Source organism: Saccopteryx bilineata, chromosome 6 (assembly GCF_036850765.1).
Source record: "Saccopteryx bilineata isolate mSacBil1 chromosome 6, mSacBil1_pri_phased_curated, whole genome shotgun sequence".
Lineage (NCBI taxonomy): Eukaryota > Metazoa > Chordata > Mammalia > Chiroptera > Emballonuridae > Saccopteryx > Saccopteryx bilineata.
This window is the reverse complement of record NC_089495.1, coordinates 175,515,512-175,540,248: the sequence shown is the minus strand read 5'-3', so window position 1 is coordinate 175,540,248 and position 24,737 is coordinate 175,515,512. Positions and strand designations below refer to the sequence as shown.

The window sequence follows — 24,737 nt, the reverse complement described above, 5'->3', positions numbered from 1 at the left end:
GAAATATGTTTGTTTTCACCACAATTCCAAACAAGAATGGTGGGAAACCTGGACTCCATGTCTAGGTGACACAGAATAGTCAAGTCTTAGTTCTTTAAAGAATAAAGAAAGCATGTTCTAGTGTCCACATACCGCTCAGGGCTCCAACAGCTCCAAAGTTTAAGGATTTTCCATCCATTATGCTGGCGTCACATTCAATCTCACCCAAGAGATTTAGATTAGATCCCATTCCTGCATTTGTAAAAGGAGAATCCTAAAAGATAAAAACAAAAATTAAAATACCTTTAGTCTGAAAGATGTTATGTCAATCCTTCATAACCTGTTCCATAAACTAGAAAGGGAAAGAAGATTTCCAAAGTCATTATATGAGAGCAATACTACTATGATGACAAAACAGACATCATGAGGAAAGAAAACTACAGACAAATAATAATTTATGAATACTGATACAAAAAAAAAATCCTCGGTGAAATACTAGCAAACCAAATGCAACAAAACATAAAAGAACTATATAGCCCTGGCCGGTTGGCTCAGCGGTAGAGCGTCAGCCTGGCGTGCAGGGGACCCAGGTTTGATTCCCGGCCAGGGCACATAGGAGAAACGCCCATTTGCTTCTCCACCCCCCACCCCCTCCTTCCTCTCTGTCTCTCTCTTCCCCTCCCGCAGCCAAGGCTCCATTGGAGCAAAGATGGCCCGGGCGCTGGGGATGGCTCCTTGGCCTCTGCCCCAGGTGCTAAAGTAGCTCTGGTCACGGCAGAGCGACCCCCCGGAGGGGCAGAGCATTGCCCCCTGGTGGGCAGAGCATCACCCCTGGTGGGTGTGCCGGGTGGATCCCGGTCGGGCGCATGCAGGAGTCTGTCTGACTGTCTCTCCCCGTTTCCAGCTTCATAAAAATACAAAAAAAAAAAAAAAAGAATTATATACCATGACAAAGAGGAATCCCAGGAAAGCAAATTTCTTTTAAAATTTGAAACTCAATGCAATAATAAAGGACCAAAAAACAAAACACCATGATCATGTCAACAGAGAAAAGGAATCTGACAAAATTCCACCCTCTCATGAAAAAAAAAAATTCAACAAAGAATACTGCTGGCCCTGGCCACTTGGCTCACTGGTAAAACATTGGCCCAGCATGTGGAACTCCCGGATTCCATTCCCGGCCAGGGCACACAGGAGGAGCGCCCATCAGCTTCTCCACCCTTCCCCCTTTCCTTTCTCTCTATCTCTCTCTTCCCCTCCCACAGCCAAACTCCATTGGAGCAAAGTTGGCCTGGGCACTGAGGATGGCCCCATGGCCTCTGCCTCAGGCACTAGAATGGCTCTGGCTCCAGTTGCAACAGAGCAACACCCCAGATGGGCAGAGCATCACCCCCTGGTGGGCATGCCAGGTGGATCCCAATCAGGCACATGTGGGAGTCTCTCTCTGCCTCCTTGATTCTCACTCCAGAAAAATACAAAAATAATAATAATAAAATAAAAAAGAATCACAAAAATTAAGGGATATTTCAAAATGATATGAAGCAATAAAATACCCCCTAGGTTTTTTATATTTTGTATTTTTCTGAAGTGAGAAATGGATAGGCAGAGAGACAGACTCCCGCATGTGCCCTACTGGGATCCACCTGGCCTGCCCACTAGGGAGCGATGCTCTGCCCATCTGGGGCATTGATGTGTTGCTACTGGAGCCATTCTAGCACCTGAGAGGAGGCCATGGAGCCATCCTCAGCACCCAGGTCACCTTTTGCTTCAATAGTGCCTTGGCTGCGGGAGGGGAAGAGAGAGAGAGAAAGGAGAGAGGGAAGGGTGGAGAAACAGATGAGTGCTTCTCCTGTGTGCCCTGGCCAGGAATCAAACCCAGGACTTCCACACGCCAGGCTGACACTCTACCACTGAGACAATCGGCCAGGGCCAATATCCCCTAATTTTTGTGAGTAGTGTAGAAATAGAAGGAAACTTCCATAATATGATAAAGGGCACCTACAAAAAGTTCAGGACTAACAGCATAATCAATGGTGAAAGGCTCAGTGCTTTCACCTATGATCAGGAACAATATAGCACAACAATGTTCACTCTCACCACTTCTCTACAACATCATACTAGATATTCTGCATAGGACAGCTAGGCAAGAAAAAGAAATGAAGAGCATTACACTGGAAAGGAAGAAGTAAAGTTATCTCTATTAGGAGATGACATGATCTTGTGAACAAAAAATTCCTCAGGACTCCACTAAAAATACAATTAGAACTGATACACAAGTTCAACTGGGTTGCAAGATACAAGGTCAATTTTATTTCTACACACTAGCAATGAATTATCCAAAAAAGAAACTTAAGGAAACAATTCCATCCCTGGCCAAATAGTTCGGTTGGTTTGAGCATTCTTCAATGCACAGAGGTTGCCAGTTAGACTCCTGGTCAGGGCACTTTCAGGAACAGACCAATGATCCTTGCTCTCTCTTTAAAATCAAAAAATAAATTTTAAAAAAATTGTTTAAGATTTTATTTATTTATTTTAAAGAGAAGAGAGAGAGAGAGAGAGAGAAGGGGGCAGATGAACAGCACCAACTCCCATAGGTGCTTTGACCAGGCAAGCCCAGGGTTTCAAACCTGCGACCTCAGTATTCCAGGTTGATGCTTTATCCACTGCACCACTACAGGTCAGCCCTTAAAATATATTTTAAAGGAAACAATTCTACTTATAATAACAGCAAAAGAATACTTATAAATTTAACAAAAGAACTGTAAACCTATACACTGAAAACTACAAAGCATGTTGAAAAAATTAAAGACCTTAACAAATGGAAGGACAGCCAAGTACATAGATCAGAAGGCTTAATATGTTCAAGATGAAATATTCCCAAACTGATCTGAATCAACACAATTTTTATCAAATAATAGGAGGCTTTTTTTTCAGAAATTGACAAACTAATTCTAAAATTTATATGGAAAGCTAGGGATTCAGAATAGGCAAAATGATCTGAAAAGAAAAACAAAACTGGAGGGCTTATACATTCTAGGTTTTATAACTTACTACATAATTACAGTAATTAAGACAGTGTGATACAGACATATCGCTAAAGATAGATCAATAAAACAGAATTGAGAGTTCAGACACAAGTCTTCCATTTATGGTCAATTCAACAAGAATGCCAAAACAATTCAATAAGAATAGTCTTTTCCATAAATGGTGCTGGGACAGCTAGATATCCATATGCAAGAGAATAAAGTGATGCTATCTCACACTATACACAAAAATTAACTCAAAAGGGTCAAAGACATAAATGTAAGAGCTAAGTGTAAAATCCTTCAAAGAAAGCAAAGAAGCAAATAAATATTCGTGACCTTGTATTAGACAATGGCAATTTCTTAGATATGGCACAAAAAGCATACAACCAAAAAAAAAGTAAGTAAATTAAATTTCAGCAAAACTAATAACTTTGTGTTTCAAACTGCACCATACAAAAAAGGTAGAAATAATTCACAGAATGGGAAAAAAACTCCAAGTCATTTATCTCGTAAGAGATTTGTATCCAAGATATATATTAAAAATTCCTATAATTCTAAAATAAAGAGATAACGGAACTTTAAAATGGGCAAAAGATAAAACCATTTCTCCAAAGAATCTATGTAAATAGCCAATAGGCATATAAAAAGATGCTTGACAACATTAGTCATCAGTGAAAGGCAAATCAAAACCACAATAAAATACTACTTCATGGAGATTCCAAGATGGCAACAGAGTAGGTGGATGTTTCGACTGCCACCTCCCAGGACCAAATTAGATTACAACTTATTCAAGAACAATCATCTTGAAAAATCAACTTTGGACTAAAAGAAGAGGCATCTATAACCAAGGATCACAGAAGAAGCCACATTGAGACTGGTAGAAAGGGTGGAAACACAGAAAGGGCTGCCCCGGTCTCAGGAAGAGTGGGGCTGAGGATCCAGAGGGACTCTACTTGACCTGATAAATGAATTTGGCAAGGTGGCAGGATATAAAATCAATATACAAAAATCAGTGGCATTTTTATACATCAATAAACTGTCAAAAATAGAAATTAAAGAAACAATCCCCTTCACTATTGCAACAACAAAAAATAATAATAAAGTACCTAGGAGTAAATTTAACCAAGGAGGTAAAAGATTTTTACTTGAAAAATTATAATACATTGAAAAAAGAAATCAAGGAAGATACAAACTAGTGGAAGCAACACCATGTTCATGGATAGGAAGAACATGGATAGGAAGACCATACTACCCAAAGCAACCTATAAAGTCAATGCAATTCCTGTTAAAATACCAATGGCATACTTCAAAGATCTATTATAGAACAAATATTCCAAAAATTTGTATGGAACCAAAAAAGAACCTGAATAGCCTCAGCTATATTGAAAATGAAGAATGTGGGAGGTATCACACTTCCTGATATCAAGTTATACTACAAGGCTATTGCAATCAAAACAAGTTTTTATTGGTATAAGAATAGGCATACAGATCAACAGAATAAAACAGAGAACCCAGAAATAAACCCACACCTTTAAGGGCAAGTGACATTGAACAGAGGAGGCAAGAGTACACAATGGAGTAAAAACAGTCTCTTTAATAAATGGTGTTGGAAAAATTCAACTAGTATGTGCAAAAAAATGAAACTAGACTACCAACTCACATCATTAATGAAAATAAACTCAAAATAGATACAAGACTTAAATGTAAGTTGCAAAACTATAAACATCTTGTTAGAAAACATAGGCAGTAAACTCCCTGATATCTCTTGTAGCAAAATTTTTGCTGATATATCTCCACAGGCAAGTAAAATAAAGGACAGAATAAACAAATAGGACTATATCAAACTAAAAAGCTTTTACACAGCAAATGACACCATTAACAAAACAAATAGACAACCCACACAATGGGTGAACATATTCACCAATACATATGATAAGGGATTAACAATCAAAATTTATAAAGAACTTCTAAACTCAACACCAGGAAGGTAAACAATCCAATTAAAAAATGGTCAAAGGAACTGAATAGACACTTCTCCAAAGAGGACATACAGATGGCCAATAGGCATATGAAAAAATGTTCCAGGTCACTAATCATCAGAGAAATGCAAATTAAAACCACAATGAGATATTACCTCACACCTCTCAGAATGGCTATCATTAACAAATCAACACACAAGTGCTGGCAAGGGTGTGGAGAAAAGGGAACCCTCCTGCACTGCTGGTGGGAATGCAGACTTGTGCAACCACTGTGGAAAACAGTATGGCATTTCCTCAAAAAATTAAAATTGGAGCTGCCTTTTGATCCAGCCATCCCACTTTTAGGAATATATCCTAAGAATTACAAAACACTAATTCAAAAGAAGAAATGCACCCCCCCCCCATGTTTACTGCAGCATTGTTTACAATAGCCAAGATTAGTGGTCAGGAAACTGCAGCTTGTTAGCCACATGCGGCTCTTTGGCCAGTTTAGGAGTACCCTAATTAAGTTAATAACAATGTACCTACCTATATAGTTTAAGTTTTAAAAATCTGGCTCTCAAAAGAAATTTCAATCGTTGTACTGTTGATATTTGGCTCTGTTGACTAATGAGTTTGCTGACCACTGGCAAGATCTGGAAACAGCCCAAGTGGCCGTTAGTGGATGAGTAGATAAAAAATATGTGTTACATATACACAATGGAACAATACTCAGCCGTGAAAAAGAAGGAAATCTTACCATTTGAAATTGTATGGATGGACCTGGAGATTATTGTGCTAAGTGAAATAAGCCAGGCAGAGAAAGACAAATATCACATGATCTCACATATATGTGGAATCTAATAAACACAGTGAACTGAGGAATGGAATAGAGGCAGAGACGGGGTCATGAGGAACAGAGGAAGAGCTGTCAGAGGGAAGAGGGAGAAGGGGACAAGATCTGAGAAGATAAAAGGATTAGCAAAATTACAATATATATACATAACACATAGATACAGATAACAGGACAGCAAATCCCAGAGGGAAGGGGGAGAGGGACAAAGGGAATGTAATGGGGGCACATTGTTGGGAGTTGAGGGTATTATATTGAGTAAAACACTTGAATCCATGTTAGCACAATAAATTTAAAAATTTAATAATAAATAGATAAATAAATAAAATGGGGATTATGAGAAAAAAATATTTCATCCCTACAATTCCACTTACAATAACATCAAAATGAATCAGAAAGACAGATGTGTTGGCAAGGATATAGAACCCTCATACATTGCTGGTGGGAATGTAAAATGGTATAGCCACTTTGGAAAACATCTGGAAGTTCTTCAATCTGGAAGTTCAACAGAGTTCCCATTTGACCCACCAATTCTACTCCAGGTGTATATCCAAGAGAAATGAATTGTCTATTAACAAAATCTGTACATGAATATTCAAATACTTGTATTTTAGCACTATTTGAAATAACTCAAATACCATCAACTCATGAATGAATATGTAAACTATGATATAGCTGTACAATGCAGTATTAATTAGCAATAAAAGGTAATAAAGTACTAATGCATGGCACAATATGGATGACCCTGATAAATATTATGCTACTTTTTTAAAAAAGCAGTCACAAAAGATCACATAATGGATGATCCTATTTATATGAAATGTAGAGAATACACAAATCCATTAAGTAAATGAGTGGTTGTCAGGAGTTGGGAGAAGGAGCAAAAGGGAATGACAGCTAATGGCTACTGCCTTTCTTTCCTAGTTGATAAAAAAAAAATAAAGATGGTGGTGACAACTGCAGAACTTCATAAATATACTAAAACCCAGTGAAATATCTCAAAAAAATGATATCATAACGAAAAAAACCACTTGTGTCAACAAGGTACACAGAACATAAAGGCCTGGACTCAGAAGCCAGCTGTGTACTTGAAATCTAAAAATAGAATACCACCTTGATTTTCTAATACAGTGAATAAAGTTTTCAAAAATATATATCACTAGTCTGGTTATATGAAGACCATATAATAATACATGATTTCCAACAAGTTAAATATGTTAAAAAAAAAAAAAAGCTAATATAAAATCCTACAATAAAAATAAATGTCATAGGGACAAAGTTCCAAAAGACCCTACTTTTTAAGAGGAGAAGGGAAGGGGAAAGATTTGATTGACAGTTCCCAGAGTCACTGCACAGATGAAGCCTGCTCCAAAATAACAGAGGGTCATAAAATATGAACAGCTCTACTTCTCATTTTAGAAATCTGAGTCAAACCAGAAAATCATCTGTTCTAAAGTAAGACCAATATTACTAGGAAAACAGGGCAATTTAGGTCAAACTAAAGATCATCAAATGACCCTAATCATTTACAAATGCCCCCAGTTTCATGAATTTCTGACAAATCTAAGAAAAAAATGACAACCTTCCTAATATGCACCTATACCTTGAACAAAAGGGTCAGGAACTTGAAGCCAGGTTTTTTTTTTTCCTAATGCAGTTGGATAATTTAATTGTCCACAGAATTTTAAAAATTAGATCATAGGGTAGAAAACAACAAAAGGGCTGTATAATTAAATAGAAAATTAATGATATAGATTATCGATATTTTGAGCACTCAAAAGGAAACAGCCCACTATCAGATGGAGAAGTTAACAGCAGGCTTCCTGGAGGATGTTAATCAAAAGCAAAGACTAGCCAGGAAGCTAGAAAATTGCACTTGGTAGAAATGACTTGAGCAACATGTAAGCAATGGGTAAGTGTCAGAGCCACAGATGATGCACTCAGCAAAAAAGGTTGCTTGGGCCTGACCAGGCAGTGGCGCAGTGGAAAGAGCGTCGGACTGGGATGCAGAGGACCCAGGTTCAAGACCCCGAGGTCGCCAGCTTGAGCACGGGCTCATCTGGTTTGAGCAAAAGCCCACCAGCTTGGACCCAAGGTCGCTGGCTCCAGCAAGGGGCTACTCAGTCTGCTGAAGGCCCGCAGTCAAGGCACATATGAGAAAGCAATCAATGAACAACTAAGGTGTTGCAACGCGCAATGAAAAAACTAATGATTGATGCTTCTCATCTCTCTCCGTTCCTGTCTGTCTGTCCCTGTCTATCCCTCTCTCTGTCTCTGAAAAAAAAAAAAAGGGTTGCTTGGGGCCAAACATGGGAACTGCCCTATGCCACCCACTAGAATCTGCAGTCAATTGGTAAAACAGGGAGAAGCCAGTTAAACCTTCTGTACCAAAAAAAAAAAAAAGACAAGATGAGTATATTAGTCAAGGAAACATAAACTGACATTCATATATTGTATGAAAAAGAAGGAGAAGAGATATGATGTGGAATGATAGTGAGAATAAGGAAGAAGAAGAGAGAGGAAAGGATAAAACTTTCAAACCTTGGAGACAAATAAAATCATCAGTGAGAAAAGGCATTTTATAAGATGGACAGAGAGCTGCACAATTAGGTGTAACGATTTTGAATAAGGCCTTCCAAGTGAGTATCTCTGGCTAAATCAGTTCTAAATCTTGGGAAAGAGGTTACAATTAATGAAAGATTATGGCTTAAAACAGATGAAGACTGAATTCTTGCCTAGATTATTTTATATTTTGAAAAGTATAAAAATCCAGATCAAAAGTCTCTATAAGACATAACAAGGAGATTTTAAGCAACTTACCACCATATTACAAGGTCTTTTTAAACTCTATATAAACTCCCCTGCCTAATCATGTACATCTTAAAAGTATGTGATAAAGACAAATGTGAGAAAAATGTAAAGCATCCATATCCAGTAATTCCCAAAATATACATACACAATCACACTACAGACACTATTTCAACAATATTTGAAATAGGATTTATTGGCTAATCAGCTCTTCAAATTAAATTCAACATAATATCCAATTAGAAATCACAAATTGAGCCCTGGCCGGTTAGCTCAGCGGTAGAGCGTCGGCCTAGCGTGCGGAGGACCCGGGTTCGATTCCCGGCCAGGGCACACAGGAGAAGCGCCCATTTGCTTCTCCACCCCTCCGCCGCGCTTTCCTCTCTGTCTCTCTCTTCCCCTCCCGCAGCCAAGGCTCCATTGGAGCAGAGATGGCCCGGGCGCTGGGGATGGCTCTGTGGCCTCTGCCTCAGGCGCTAGAGTGGCTCTGGTCGCAATATGGCGACGCCCAGGATGGGCAGAGCATCGCCCCCTGGTGGGCAGAGCGTCGCCCCTGGTGGGCGTGCCGGGTGGATCCCGGTCGGGCGCATGCGGGAGTCTGTCTGACTATCTCTCCCCGTTTCCAGCTTCAGAAAAATGAAAAAATGAAAAAAAAAAAAAAAAAAAAAAAAAAAGAAATCACAAATTGAACAAACTAAGTTATTCTGAAAGTGGCACTTACATGACAGTTTAAATTTGACAGTTTGAAATACATAAAAAATGTAAGCAGGGTAAAGGCTATCATAGAAGCAATTTATTTTTCAAAAATATATCTCCTACTTCAAATTATATTTATAAGTTCAAAAGTGTGTCTACTAAACTTCTGCTTCTAATAATAAAGATGTCATAGAAACTATATTTGTTTTGTAACTAGAAAATCAGACAGATATATGAGACAAACAGACTTCACTCAGTTGCCAGCACAGGACTCTAATCTTGAGAGAAAAGACACAAATTAGGCACCTCAAGTTAATTCCTGGAGATACTTTCCAGGCCACAGCACAGGAAAGAGGAACCCAAAAAGAGTCAATAATCTTCTAGAGTTGAAGAGACAATTATGAGTTCAAGGAGGCCAAGAAGGCTAGAATATGCAGTACAGGGTGCAAAAAAGAGAAAGCTACAATGGTGAGAGCTCCAGAGACCCTTACTCTTTAAGTATCATACTTGGAAGCAAATTACCAAGGCCAAAGAAAGAACCCTTGCCAAACTTCAGTGAGCTGAAAAATTTCTTGAGCTCACATAGGTGAGAATAGGTCATGATCCCATCAGTCAGAGTGAGGATATAAGGAAAAGTCTTAAGAGGTAATGAAATGCTTTAAGAGTTGAGACAAAATAGCCCTAGAAAGAAGGCTGCTCTAGACCTACACTAACAAGGTTTTGAAACAAGCCTCAGAAAGATTGAAGTGATTTTAACAAGTGTTCCAGAACAAATTCCTACAACATTTAAATAGATACCACAATATCCAACTCCCAGAAATGTAAAGATTCATAACATTTAGTATACAACCAAAAATGACTAGACATGTAAATAATCAGAAAAATATGGACCATAACCAGAATTACCAAATAAAACAGACCCAGAAATGAAACAGATAAAATTAGCAAACAATTCTAATGTTAGCTAACATTAAATTACTTTTCATATAAACATACTCTACATATTCTGGGAGGTATAAGAAAAAATAAGAATAAGGAGGAAAGAAAAGGCATTAAAAACTAAATTGACATTCTAGAAATGAAAAATATACTCTAAGATAAAAAACACTTTGGAACAAAAAAAGATTTTTATTCATTAGGTAAAAACAAAGAAAATCTGAATAAAGTATGAGCTTTATAGAAAAACAATGTGTCAATATAGGTTCATTAATTGTGAAAAACATACATGCTAATATAAAATGTTAATAACAGGGAATCGGGTGTTGGGTATATGGAAATTTTCTGTACTATCTTCTCAATTTTTCTGTAAATCAAAAACAGTTCAAAAATAGAAAGATTATTTTAAAAAATCAAGCCATAGCCTAGTTGAAAAATTTAACAAAACACAAAGGGAAAGGAGTTGTATTCAGAATAGACAGGGTGGGGCAAAAGTAGTGTTACAGTTATGAGTACACAAACACAGAGTTTATTCTTGCATTATTATTTATTAATTATTGTCTTATTTTCTATAAGAACAATTCAAAACCTACTTTTGCCCCACCCTGTATATATCAAAAATACTCATACAATTCATTAAGACAAAAAAATCCAAAGTTTTTAATGGGCAATTTTATGTACAGATTGCAAATAACACATGAAAAAAAATGCATCATATCATGAGTCATTAGGGATATTCAAATTACAACCACAAGATACTACTACATAACCACTAAAATGGCTAAAATTAGAAAGACTGACAATACTATACATTGGGAACACTGTGGAAGAACTGCCACCTACATTGATGGTGAGAATGAAAATGGCATAGTTCAGCAGTTTTCTTTAAAGTGAAGCATATACTTACCACAGATCCAACAATTTTACTCCTAAGTATCCAAGAAAAATAAATATGTTCTCATAAAAAATTATATTCAAATGCTCCTATCAGCTTTAACCAGAACAGCCAAAACTGGGAACAATCGCAATGATCATCAACTGGTAAGGGCAGGAACTGTGACACAACAATACAATGAAACACTCTCAAAATCCTTAGGCTAAGGGAAAGAAGCCAGTCACAAAAGACCTCATATTGTATGATTCCATTTATACCAAATTATAGAAAAGGCCAAAGGATTCTAAAAAGCAGAGTGGTTGCCAGGGGCCAGTGAGGCAGGGGATAAACTGCAGATAGGCATATGAGAGAATATTGAAGGTGATTAAAATATTGAATCGTTATGACTATATCAGTGGCTACATGATTGTATACATTTCTTAAAACTTTATCACACCGTACACTTAAAATTAGTGAGTTTTGTTGTATATAAATTGCACTTCAATAAAGCTGACAAAAATGTATAACTGATCACCTTATATACTAACTTTACTCATAAATAATATATATATATGCTAGTTCAATGCTCCTTTGTAACTCTCTTCTGACCTCAATCATTTTATATTACTAATCATGATGACAAATCAGAAGTCAACAATCCTTTACAAATCCCATACGATAACCTACCATAGTTATCCATCACACTTTAAGAATAAATTCCAAAGTGCCAATTTATAAGGTTTCCAAGGTCCTACATGATCTGGCCCCTCCCTTTCTCTTCCAACTTATTTCCTCCCACTTCCCCTCTATTTATGTTGCACCAGGCACACTGACCTCCTTGTCTTTCCCTGAGCACACCAAGAGCACACGCATTTCAGGGCCTATGCATTTGTTCATTCATTCGTTTGAAATACTAAGTTTCATGCAAGATACTAGTTGGGGAAAAAGTCAACAAATACAGACTCCATGTATGTATAGAAACATATGAGTATATATAAATGCCTGCTATCCAATGAGGATAAGTAGTATAAAGAATGAAGTAGAATAAGTAGGGACAACGGGATACTTTTCCTCTAAATAAAAACTCCTTCCTCAACATATTCTCATGGCTTTTTCCATATTTTGGTCATGTCTCTGATCAACTGACATCTTATCAGAGGTCTTCCTCTTACTGACTTGGTGTTCCCCCAACCAATTTCTTCTCTCTACTATTTTATTCTACTTTATGGCATTTCTTACTACCTGATATTATATATAATTTTGTTTGTCTAATTCTCCCCATAGAATGTAAACCCTCTACATTTAAGTGTTATGTCCCCATAGCTAAAGTAATGCTTGGTACACAGTAGGTACTCAAAAATATTTGCAGAATGAATAGAGTTAATTACAATTAGATATAAATAGAATCATCAAACACTGTGAACAATAACCATTTAAGCAAACTATACTTATTGATTCCTACAGAGAAATGCCAGGAAAAATGTAATAGTGTGTTAAGAAGCAATCTTTTCACAATTAAAACATGAGAAATGAAATAAATTCAGGCAAAAGTATTTTCCGTTTTTATTAAAAGCAAAATATTTTTCAAGCTTACTCATACCTTTCAGAAGAGACAAAGCTTGTAAAAAATAAGATCCCTTTAACTGCTTAACCCAGCACTGAGAGGGCAGGAAGGCCAAAAGGCAAGGCATTTCACTCCGGCATGGTGACATGGAAACCCTTTCCAGTAGTGGAATTTGGAAACAGCGAGCCAAGGCAAAGATCTGCAAAGCATTACTCTTTCACTGTAAACCACAACCTGTATTACCCATTTAATGTCTTTGGCTGAAAGCACAAAATAAAAGAACTGTTTGCAAGGCTATAAGGTCCACTGTACCTCTGGGGGACAAATCTATAATGAGACCTATATTAACAACTCTTACAGATGCAAACAATTTCGTTTTCAAATGTACAAAAACTAGACTGGCACACTATAAACTCATTTTTATATAAAATGATTTATATTGGTCCAATTTCCAATCTTCCTTTAAGGATAAGTTAGACATTTATAGGAAATTACTAATATGTTAGTATTTATACCCTGTTATTCAAGTACAAATTGAACAAAAATTGAATTTTTGTTGAAAAAAAATTAAAATATAGAAGACTAGGTGATTGAAATATAGAAGAAGAAAGCTTTGTAATAATACAGTTTGTTATTCAAAATTAAGTAGGCTAAGCAGATTCCAAGATGGCAGCGCAGTAGGCAGACATACAAACTGCCATCTCCCAGAACCAAACTGGATTACAAATTAATTTAAGAACAATCATCATGAAAAATCAACTTTGGACTAAAAGAACAGGACTGGAAAACGAAGGAGCACAGAAGAAACCACACTGAGACTGGTAGGAAGTGCAGGAACATGGTGGGGTTCCCCCACTCCCAGGAAGCAAGCGGCGGCTGAGGGTCCAGAGGGATTCTCATCGCAGGGAGAGACACCCTGAGAGGTGGGAGTCCTCAGACCCAGGACCCGAGCACCAGCCTAGATACCCAGAGACTGGAAGAAACAGCCTGACAGCATTGAGTGGGGAGAAGAGCGGGACTTCTGTAAGCAGGAAACAACTTATGAAGAAGCTGCAACCTTAAAGGGCCAGCAAAGAAAATCTAGCTCACAGCCACTTACCTGGGACTCTGAGGACAAGGAGAGCTAGGAGGAGAAGTCTTGCATGAGGAGGGTGGGGTGATGAAGACACAGGGACACAAACAGTGACAGGGAGAAGAAAACCTGTGCTGAGTCATTCTCCAATACAGAGAAAGCCATAGACAGGGGGAGGGGTACTCCTTTTGACCAGCACAAGCCTAGAGTAAGGCAAACTGACCCACCTCCAAGAAGCTCTACAGCTCCAATCAGTATGAAAGGTCGTTCGAAAAGGAAGAACTAAAGTGAAGCGGCAGTGTTGGGCAGATAAAATATATTATGCTCACTTTGTTAAAGATGGCGCTGCCCATGTGGAAGCCGTTGCCCAGGTGATGTTAATGTGTGTTGGGGGCGGGCTGTAGGCAGGCAGGATCCTTGTAGTCTGGGGCTTGGTTTTAGGACTAAGCCTTTCCCACCCTTTTTGATGTGGGGTGGTGCAATCCCATCATGTCTCTGAAAAGTGACTTTGTATTAGAGATTTCCCTATTTTGTATCTTGGATTAAAGGTTTTGATTTCTACACTATAAAATGGGACAGAATGGGAGCTTGCTCTCTTAGTTCCTGAGATTAGCATTAGAGGAGACAGCAGAGAGCAGAGAGCAGAGAAAGGCCACATGGAGGAGGCCAGGAGAAGCAGCTAAGATGGAAGAGTGCTGAGGGAGAAACCAGTTTGTGTAGAGTTAGTGCAGAGTTTGTGCAGGAAGAAGAAAGGAGATGGGGAACAGAGATGAATACGTCTGGTGAGCTAGAAACCTTTGATTCTAGGAAACTCGGATAAGTCAGTAGCTTTGTGAGCACTGAATGAGTGGGTTTTGGAGCCCAGTGTGTGTTTTTACTTGCCTGCCGGGTGCAAGCTAGGATTAAAGATGATGGCCCATCAGTTTTTGGCTCTGTTGTTTCTTTACCGACTGTCTGAATACAATGCGAACCTGCATGGGTCAGGCGGCTGTGATGATGGCCGTGCCTACTGGCTTTACAGGCAATGACTAAAGTTTCCAGGGAGACCTGAGCTACACCTCCCCCTTCAGATATGGAGAACACTGTCTGGCCCCCAGAGAGTAACTGGGCAGAGGCCACACCTTCTGGGGTCAAACCCACCACATTCCTGTAGGCTTACCATACAGAAAAAAAAAAAGAGAGAAAACAGGCCTGGATAGAGTTTTAACTGGGGCCAAAGAGGAAGATACACCCACTACCCCCCTCCTAAACATAGAAATTCCCAGCTGGGCTCAGCAAACAAACAGCAGGGAAATTAAGACCTAAGCAGCTCAACTTTTTAAGAAGAACTAAGATCCCAGCCACCAACAGAGGCTGAAGGATAAAGCCCTGGAGGAGAGGTCTCACTCCATATACCAACTTCAGGTGCCCAACCCTAATAACCTTGCAAACTGCACACAGAAAAAATGGGAAGACAAAAAAGTATAATCCATTTGAATCAACAAGACAAATCCCCAGAAAAAGAACTAAATGAGATGGAAGTAACCAAATTATTAGATGCAGAGTTTAAAATAATGATTGGTATGATGCTTAAGGATGTTAAGCTTTTTATGGATGGTCTTAATGAGCACCTAAATAAAGAAATTGCAAGAATAAAAATGGACATTAAAATCATAAAAAAGAATTAATCAGAAATGACAACTACAATATCAGAAATGAAGACTACACTAGAAGAAATCAACAGCAGGCTGGATGAAGCAGAGGATTGAATCAGTGAATTAGAGGATAAGATAAATAAAAACACAGAAACAGAAAAGCAAAAACAAAAGAGGCTCAAAAAGTCTGAGGAAACTGTAAGAAAACTTTGTGACAATATGAAGAGAAATAATGTCCGCATCATAGGTGTTCCCAAAGGAGAAGAGAAAAAACAAGGGATAGAGAACCTGTTTAAGAAATCATAGCTGAAAATGTTCCTAAATTGATGAAGGAAAAGTCACAAAAGTTCAAGAAGCACAAAGAGTCCGGGAAAGAGAAACCAATAAGCCTACATCAAGACACATCATAATTCAAATACCAAAGTTAAGAGATAAAATAAAATACTAAAAGCAGAAAGAGAAAAGAAGTTAGTTACTTATAGAGGAGCCCCCATAAAGATGACATCCGACTTTTCAACAGAAAATCTTGAGGCCAGAAGGGAATGGTAAGAAATATTCAAAGTAATGCAAAACAAGAGTCTAGAACTAAGATTTCTTTATCCAGCAGGATTATCATTTAAAATGGAAGCAGAAATAAAAAGATTCCCAGACACCCCCCCCCCAAAAAAAAACCTAAAGAAATTTATTACAACCAAATCAGTACTGCAGAAAATGTTAAGGGGCTGGCTGAAAAATGAGCAAAGGAAAAAAGAAATTGAGAAAAAGAGGATTATAGATTTAAATAACAAAATGCCAATAAACAACTACATATCAATAATAACCTTAAATGTAAATTGATTATGCTCGAATCAAAAGACATAGGATAGCTGCATGGATAAGAAAACAGGACCCATACATATGCTGTCTACAACAGACAGACCTCAGAACAAAAGATACACATAGACTGAGAGAAAGGGATGGAAAAAAATATTTCACGCGGGCCCTGGCTGGTTGGCTCAGTGGTAGAGCATTGACCTGGAGTGCAGGAGTCCTGGGTTTGATTCCCAGCCAGGGCACACAGGAGAAGCGCTCATCTGCTTCTCCACCCCTCCCCCTCTCCTTCCTCTCTGTCTCTCTCTTCCCCTCTCACAGCCGAGGCTTCATTGGAACAAAGACTGCCCGGGCACTGAGGATGGCTCTGTGGCCTCTGCCTCAGGCGCTAGGATGGCTCTGGATGCAACAGAGCAACGCCATAGAGGGGCAGAGCATTGCCCCCTGGTGGGCATGCCGGGTGGATCCTGGTCGGGCGCATGCGGGAGTCTGTCTGACTGCCTCCCCGTTTCCAGCTTCGGAAAAATGAAAAAAAAAAAATATTTCACGTGAAAGGAAAAAAAAGCTAGGGTAGCAATACTAATATCTGACAAAATGAACTTTAAAACAAAGGCTATAATAAGAGATAAAGAAGGACACTACATAATGATAAAAGGAGCATTACAACAGGAAGATATAACTAGAGTGGTACCTTGAGATAAAAATTTATTCGTTCTGTAACCGAGCTTGTAAGTCAGTCAACTCGTATATCAAACTGCCAATACTAGGACACGTGCGCCAATGTGCCAACAAGCGGCAGTTTCCCAAATCAATGACTCGTATCTCGGAATTTTGCTAGGATCTCGAACAGAAATTCGAACCAAGTTGCAGCTCATATCTTTAAAAAAATTTTGTATGTTGATCTGTTCGTGTCTCAAGGTACCACTGTATTATAAATATATGTGCACCAAATATAAAAGCACCTAAATATTTAAAACAGATTTTGATGGACAATAAGGGCAAGATCCACAGCAATACTATAATAGTAGGGGATTTTAATACCACACTAACATCAATGGATAGAACTTCCAAACAGAAAATTAACAAAGAAACAGCAGCCTTCAATGATATACTAGATCAGGGTCCCCAAACTTTTTACACAGGGGCCAGTTCATTATCCCTCAGACCACTGGAGGGCTGGACTATAAAAAAAACTATGAACAAATTCCTATGCACACTGCACATATCTTATTTTAAAGTAAAAAAACAAAATGGGAACAAATACAATATTTAAAATAAAGAACAAGTAAATTTAAATCAACAAACTGACCAATATTTCAATGGGAACTATGCTCCTCTCACTGACCACCAATGAAAGAGGTACCCTTCCAGAAGTGCGGCGGGGGTCGGATAAATGGCCTAAGGGGGCCGCATGTAGCCCACGGGCCATAGTTTGGGGACCCCTGTACTAGATCAACTGGACTTAATAGATATCTTCAGAACCTTTCACCCCAAAGCAGCAGAATATACATTCCGTTCAAGTGATCATGGTACATTTTCTAGGATAAACCATACCTTAGGACACAAAACGAGTCTCAATAAATTTAAGAAAATTGAAATCATATCAAGGCTCCTCTCTGATCACAATGGCATGAAACTAGAAATCAACGACAATAGAAAAACTGAAAAACACTCAAACACTTGGAGACTAAATAGCAAGCTATTAAATAATAAGTGGGTTAGCACTGATATCAGGGAAGAAATCAAAAACTTCCTTTAAACAAATGAAAATGAACATACAACAACTCAACATTTTTGGGACACAGCAAAAGCAGTCCTGAGAGGAAAGTTCGTCACATTACAGGCATACCTTAAGAAGCAAAAAAAGAGCCAAACCAGGCAGTGGCACAGTGGATAGGGCGTCGGACTGCGATGCCGAAGACCCAGGTTCAAGACTCCGAGGTCGCCAGCTTGAGTGCAGGCTCATCTGGCTTGAGCAAAAAAGCTTACCAACTTGGACCCAAGGTCACTGGCTCGAGCAAGGGGTTACTCAGTCTGCTGAAGGCCTGCGGTCAAGGCACATATGAGAAAGCAATCAATGAACAACTAAGGTGTCGCAATGCGCAACGAAAAACTAATGATTGATGCTTCTCATCTCTCCGTTCCTGTCTATCTCTCTCTCTGACTCTCTCTGTCTCTGTAAAAAAAAAAAAAAAAAAGAAGAAGAAGAAGCAAAAAAGAGCTCAAATTAACAATTTAACCCTGCACCTAAAAGAACTAGAAAAAGAACAGCAACTAAAGCCCAGAGGAAATAGAAGCAAGGAAATAATAAAGATCAGAGCAGAACTAAATAACATAGAGGAAAAAAAAATACAGAAGATCAATGAAACCAAGAGCTGGTTCTTTGAAAAGGTAAACAAAGTTGATGAACCTTTAACCAGAATCACCAAGAAAAAAAGAGAGAGGGCTCAAATAAATAAAATTAGAAATGAGAGTGGAGAAGTATCAACTATCTCAGCAAAAATTCAAAGGATTGTAAGAAAATATTATGAAGAACTGTATGACAAAAAATTGGACAACCTAAATGAAATGAATAAATTCCTGGAAACATATAGTCATTGAAAAATCAATCTGGAAGACTCGCAAAACCTAAAAAGACTGATTACAACAAATGAGATCAAACAGTTATCAAAAAACTCCCAACAAACAAAAGTCCTGGGCCAGATGGCTTCACAGGTCAATTTTACCAAATATTCAAAAAAGAATTAACTCTTATCCTTCTCAAGCTATTTCAAAATATTCAAGAAGAGGGAAGACTTCCAAACTCCTTTTATGAAGTGAATAGAATCCTCATTCCAAAACCAGGCAGAGACACTACAAAGAAATAAAACTATAGGCCAATATCCCTGATGAACTTAGATGCTAAAATTCTCAATAAAATATTAGCAAATCGGATCCAGCAATACATTAAAAAAATCATACATCATGATCAAATAGGGTTTATTCTGGGGAGGCAAGGTTGGTACAATATTTGCAAATCAATCAACGAGATTCATCGCATAAACAAAAGGAAGGATAAAAACCAAATCACAAGATAATATCGATAGATACAGAAAAAGCATTTGATAAAATCCAGCACCCATTCATGATCAAAACTTTCAGCAAAGTGGGAATACAGGCAACATACCTCAACATGATAAAGGCCATCTATGACAAACTGACAGCCAACATCATATTCAATAGGGAAAAAATTAAAAGCAATCCCCTTAAGAACAGGAACAAGGCAGGAGTGCCCCCTTTCACCACTCTTATTCAACAAGTTTTGGAAGTCCTAGCTATAGCAGTCAGACAAGAAGAAATAAAAGGCATCCAAATTGGAAAAGATGTAAAACTTTCATTATTTGTTGATGACTTGATACTGTACATAGAAAACCCTAAAGTCTCAGTCAAAAAACTACTGGAACTTATAAATGAATTCAGCAAGGTGGCAGGATATAAAATCAATATTCAAAAATCAGTGGCATTTATATATACCAACAATGAACTGTCTGAAAAAGAAATTAAGAAAAAAATCCCCTTCACTATTGCAACAAAAAAAAAATAAAGTACTTAGGAGTAAATTTAACCAAAGTGGTTAAAGACTTGTACTTGGAAAATTATAAAGCACTGATAAAAGAATTCAAGAAAGATACAAACAAGTGGAAGCATATACCGTGTTCATGGATAGGAAGAATAAACATCATTAAAATGTTTATACTAGCCAAAGCAATTTATAAATTAAATGCAATTACTATCAAAATACCAATGTCATATCTCAAAGATATAGAACAAATATTCCAAAACTTTATATGGAACCAAAAAAGAACACAAATAGCCTCAGAATTCTTGAAAAAAATAAAGCAGAAGGTATCACACTTCCTAAAATCATATTATACTACAAGGTCATTATACTCAAAACAGCTTGGTACTGGCGTAAGAACAGGCATACAGATCAATGGAACAGAACAGAGAACCCAGAAATAAACCCACACCTATATGGACAATTGATATTTGACAAAGGACGAAAGAGCATACAATGGAGTAAAAACAGACTCTTTAACAAATGGTGTTGGGAAAATTGGACAAATACATGCAAAAAAATAAAACTAGGCCACCAACTTACACCATTCACAAAAATAAACTCAAAATGGACAAAAGACTTAAATATAAGTTGTGAAAACATGATCATCTTGGAAGAAAACATAGGCAGTACGCTCTCCGACATCTCTCACAGCAATATATTTGCTGATATAACTCCATGGGCAAGTGAAATAATGGACAGGATAAACAAATGGGACTGTATCAAACTAAAAACCTTCTGCACATCAAAAGACAACATGAACAGAATAAAAAGACAACCCACACAATGGGAGAACATATTTGCCAACACGTCCGGTAAGCGGTTAATCACCAACATTTATAAAGAACTTGTAAAACTCAACACCAGGAAAGTAAACAATCCAATCAAAATTTGGGCAAAAGAACTGAATAGACACTTCTCTAAAGAGGACATACAGATTGCAGGTAGGCATATAAAAAAATGTTCATCACTAATCATTAGAGAAATGCAAATTAAAACCACAATGAGATATTACCTCACACCTGTCAGAATGATACTCATTAACAAAACATAACAAGTGCTGGCGAGGGTGTGGAGAAAAGGGAACCCTCCTGCACTGCTGGGGAGAATGCAGACTGGTGCAGCCACTGTGGAAAACAGTATGGAAATTCTCAAAAAATTAAAAATCGAACTGCCTTTTGACCCAACTATCCCACTTCTAGGAATATATTCTAAGAATAACAAATCACTGATTCAAAAGAAGAAATGCACTCCCCCCCATGTTTACTGCAGCATTGTTTACAATAGCCAAGATCTGGAAACAGCCCAAGTGTCCATCAATAAATGAATGGATTAAAAAGCAGTGGTACATATACACAATGGAATACTATGCAGCTGTGAAAAAGAAAATCTTACCCTTTGCGACATCATGGATGAACCTGGAGTCTATTATGCTAAGCGAGATAAGCCAGGCAGAGAAAGAAAAATATCATATGACCTCACTCATATGAGGAATCCAATGAACAATGCAAGTTGAGGAAGGGAAGAAAGGGTGAGAAGGCGTCAAAGAGTCCAGAGGGAAAGCAGTCAGAGGAAAAGGGGATGAGAGGAAGGGATCAAAGAAAGGAAAAACATTAGTGAAAGTATATACACATAACAAAGAGAGATAGAGGGCAGAATAGTAAATCATGGAGGAAAGGGGAAAGGCGGAGAGTGGACGGGGCCAAGGGGTTATCAAAGAGAACACGGAGGGGAAGGAGATATATTCAGGGGAACACTTGTAACTATGTAAACACAACAAATTAAAATCAATTTTAAAGAATTTTTTAATTAGGCTAAACTATCAAAAATTACTATGTTCATTAATAAGGAGATAGCTTTAGTAATATAAGGCTGATGAAACCAGCTTTTGAAATAAACTATTTTTAAATTTTTTAAAAACAGAGAATAATAGCAGGATGTATACTCCATTTTCATTAAAGTCTTTTTCAAACTAAGACTCGTAAAACTTATACAATATATCTATCTTACCTGATACTAGCCTAAGAATTACAAATTCACCGGTAGTTCATCATCAGTTCTCATCATGTACAGGACGAATGGCGTCCAATGAAAAGGGTTTACCAAAAGACACTGAAAGATTTGTTTAGTGCCTAATTAAGCTCAAATTTTCTAGAACTGCATTGCTAAGATTTCCAATTTAGGTTCTTCTGTGGTGATATCCATTAAGATTCATTCATTCAAAAAATATTCATTGGACACCTATATGCCAGGGAAGTCTTTCTGTAAAGAAACAGATATACAGTGTGTCCGTAAAGTCATGGTGCACTTTTGACAGGTCACAGGAAAGCAACAAAAGATGACAGAAATGTGAAATCTGTACCAAATAAAAGGAAAATTCTCCCAGTTTCATACCTATTCAGTGCAGTTCGATGTGGGCTCACGCACAGATTTTTTAGGGCTCCTTAGGTAGCTATCCCATAGCCTCTACAGACTCATCACTGACTGATGGCCTACCAGAACGGGGTTTCTCCACCAAACTGCCGGTTTCCTTCAACTGCTTAGTAATGTTATTCCTATGGTGGCGCTTCATTATAAATGCACCCATATTCACGTTGCACTTTGGTCATGGATTCGAATTTAGCAAGCCACAGAACACACTAAACTTTCCTCTGTACTGTCCATATCTCAACTGGCATGGCCGTGAGCTGCTCTGCTGTATACATGGTGTTATGTCATCATCTGCACACGCGCACATGCTGCCACATCATCCTATAGAATCTGGGAGGGTTTTCCTTTTATTTGGTGCAGATTTCACATTTCTATCATCTTTTGTTGCTTTCCTGTGACTGGTCAAAAGTGCACCATGACTTTATGGACACACTATTAAATAAAAATAGTTTGGGCTTTGTAGGCCACAGAGAAATTTCTACAACTACTCAATTCTTTTCTTTTTTAATTCTTATTTTTTAAGTGATAGGATGGAAGATAGACAGACTTCTCATGCGCTTGACGGGATCCACCAGGCAACCCCCATCTGGGGCCCATGCTCTGTCCATCTTGGGTCATGTTTGCAACCAAGCTATTTTTAGCACCTGAGGCAGAGGCTTCACTTTTGAATTTTTTTTCAACTATTGATTGATTGATTTGAACACTGTACTAGAATGTTCACAGCAACGCTATTCACAATAGCAAGAGTAAAAACAACTCAAACGTCCATCAACAGAATAACATTCTACAAAAAGAAATCAGTAAGGATACATGCTACAATGTGGATGAACCTTGAAATCATGCTAACTTAAGCCAGAGACACACAAAAGGTCACATATTGTGTGATTTAATTTACATGAACTCTGAAGAATAGGTCAATCTATAGCCTGACCAGGCGGTGGCGCAGTGGATAGAGTGTCGGACTGGGATGCCAAGGACCCAGGTTCAAGATCCCGAGGTCACCAGCTTGAATGCTGGCTCATCTAGCTTGAGCAAAGCTCACCAGCTTGGACCCAAGGTCGCTGACTTGAGCAAGGGGTTACTCGGTTTGCTGAAGCCCCTCGGTCAAGGCACATATGAGAAGGCAATCAAAGAACAACTAAGGTGTCGCAACAAAAAACTGATGATTGATGCTTCTCATCTCTCTCCGTTCCTGTCTGTATGTTCCTAACTATCCCTCTCTCTGACTCTCTCTGTCTCTGTAAAAAGAAATAAATTTTAAAAAAAGAATAGGTCAATCTATAGAGAGCAAGCAGAACAGAGGTCACTAGGGATTAATGGAGGAGAGGACAGAGAATAACTGCTCAATGGGTATAGGGTTACTTACTGGAGAGATAAAAATGCTTTAGAATAAGACAGAGGTAGTGGTGGCATAACATTATGTTTAAATGCCACTGAATTATTTACTTTAAAATGATTAATTTTGTGTTGTGTGAATTTCTCCTCAATAAATAAACAAAAAAAGGCAGACATAAAAGATTACATACTGCATGACTCCATTTCAAAGCAGGCTTCACCCTAAAGTGACTGGAAGCATGAGGGGCCTCCTAGAGCAGTGTTTTTCAACCAGTGTGCCGTGAGACATGATCAGGTGTGCCGTGGGGAAATTAAACATAGGTCCCCAAACTACAGCCCGCGTGTGGGATACGGTCCTCGGAGGCTATTTATCCGGCCCGCCAGCCGCCTCCATCTGAACATAAACATCCCCCTCACAATCCCTCCAGCTATCAGCAACAGGAAGAGTGGAGGCACAGGGAATGCTCACTGACCAATCACCTTCTAGGATTCATCCCGACCACTAGCAATGAACCAATAGTAGGCCGCAACACTGCTGCAATATGCGAGGTGATTGGCAGACATTTGAAAACTCTTGAGATGTTGTCATTTTATTTCTCTTCAGCCTTCACAGAATGCCTTGCCTTGACTGGGTTAGGGACCCATACAGCTCAGTATCTGTTGTTGGAAAGGACATGACTTTAAAGGAGCAAGAGGAACTCATTGAACTGAAACAAGATCATGGTTTAAAGCTAAAGTTTGCTGATCTTCCTTTGGACAGTTTTTGATTATCTGTTGCCAAGGAATTCCCCATTCTGGCCAACAAAGCTATTTCAACATTGCTCCCGTTTTCAACCACATATCTATGTGAGCTGAGCTTCTCAAGCTTGACTGCGATAAAAACTAAAAACAGAGAGAGTCTGAGAACTTTTGAAGAGCTTCGTATGTGTCTTTCTACCATTCCTGCCAGGATATCCCTTTTGTGTTCATCGAAACAGGCCCAGGTTTCACACTAAGTGAGTATAAATACATTTAGAAACTATGTTATTAACTATATGTATAATATGTACTGTGTTAGAGTGTCATTTTGTGTCATTTTGGTAGGTGGTGTGCCCCAGGATTTTGTAAATGTAAAAAATGTGCCGTGGCTCAAGAAAGGTTGAAAATCACTGTCCTAGAGGGCTG

General features: G+C 38.3%; 1 protein-coding gene across 4 annotated transcripts in view; it reads right to left on the bottom strand.

The window, feature by feature from the left end:
- TASP1 (taspase 1) overlaps positions 1 to 24,737 on the bottom strand; it is a 329,261-nt gene that overhangs the window by 259,806 nt on the left and 44,718 nt on the right. For all 4 annotated transcript variants that reach the window (XR_010725983.1, XM_066234263.1, XM_066234264.1 and 1 more), the window contains one exon: positions 133 to 253. Coding sequence is in view for 3 of the 4 variants with exons in the window: in XM_066234263.1 (XP_066090360.1) it covers positions 133 to 253 (121 nt within the window). In the remaining variant the exon portion in view is untranslated. The remainder of the gene's footprint in view (positions 1 to 132; positions 254 to 24,737) is intronic.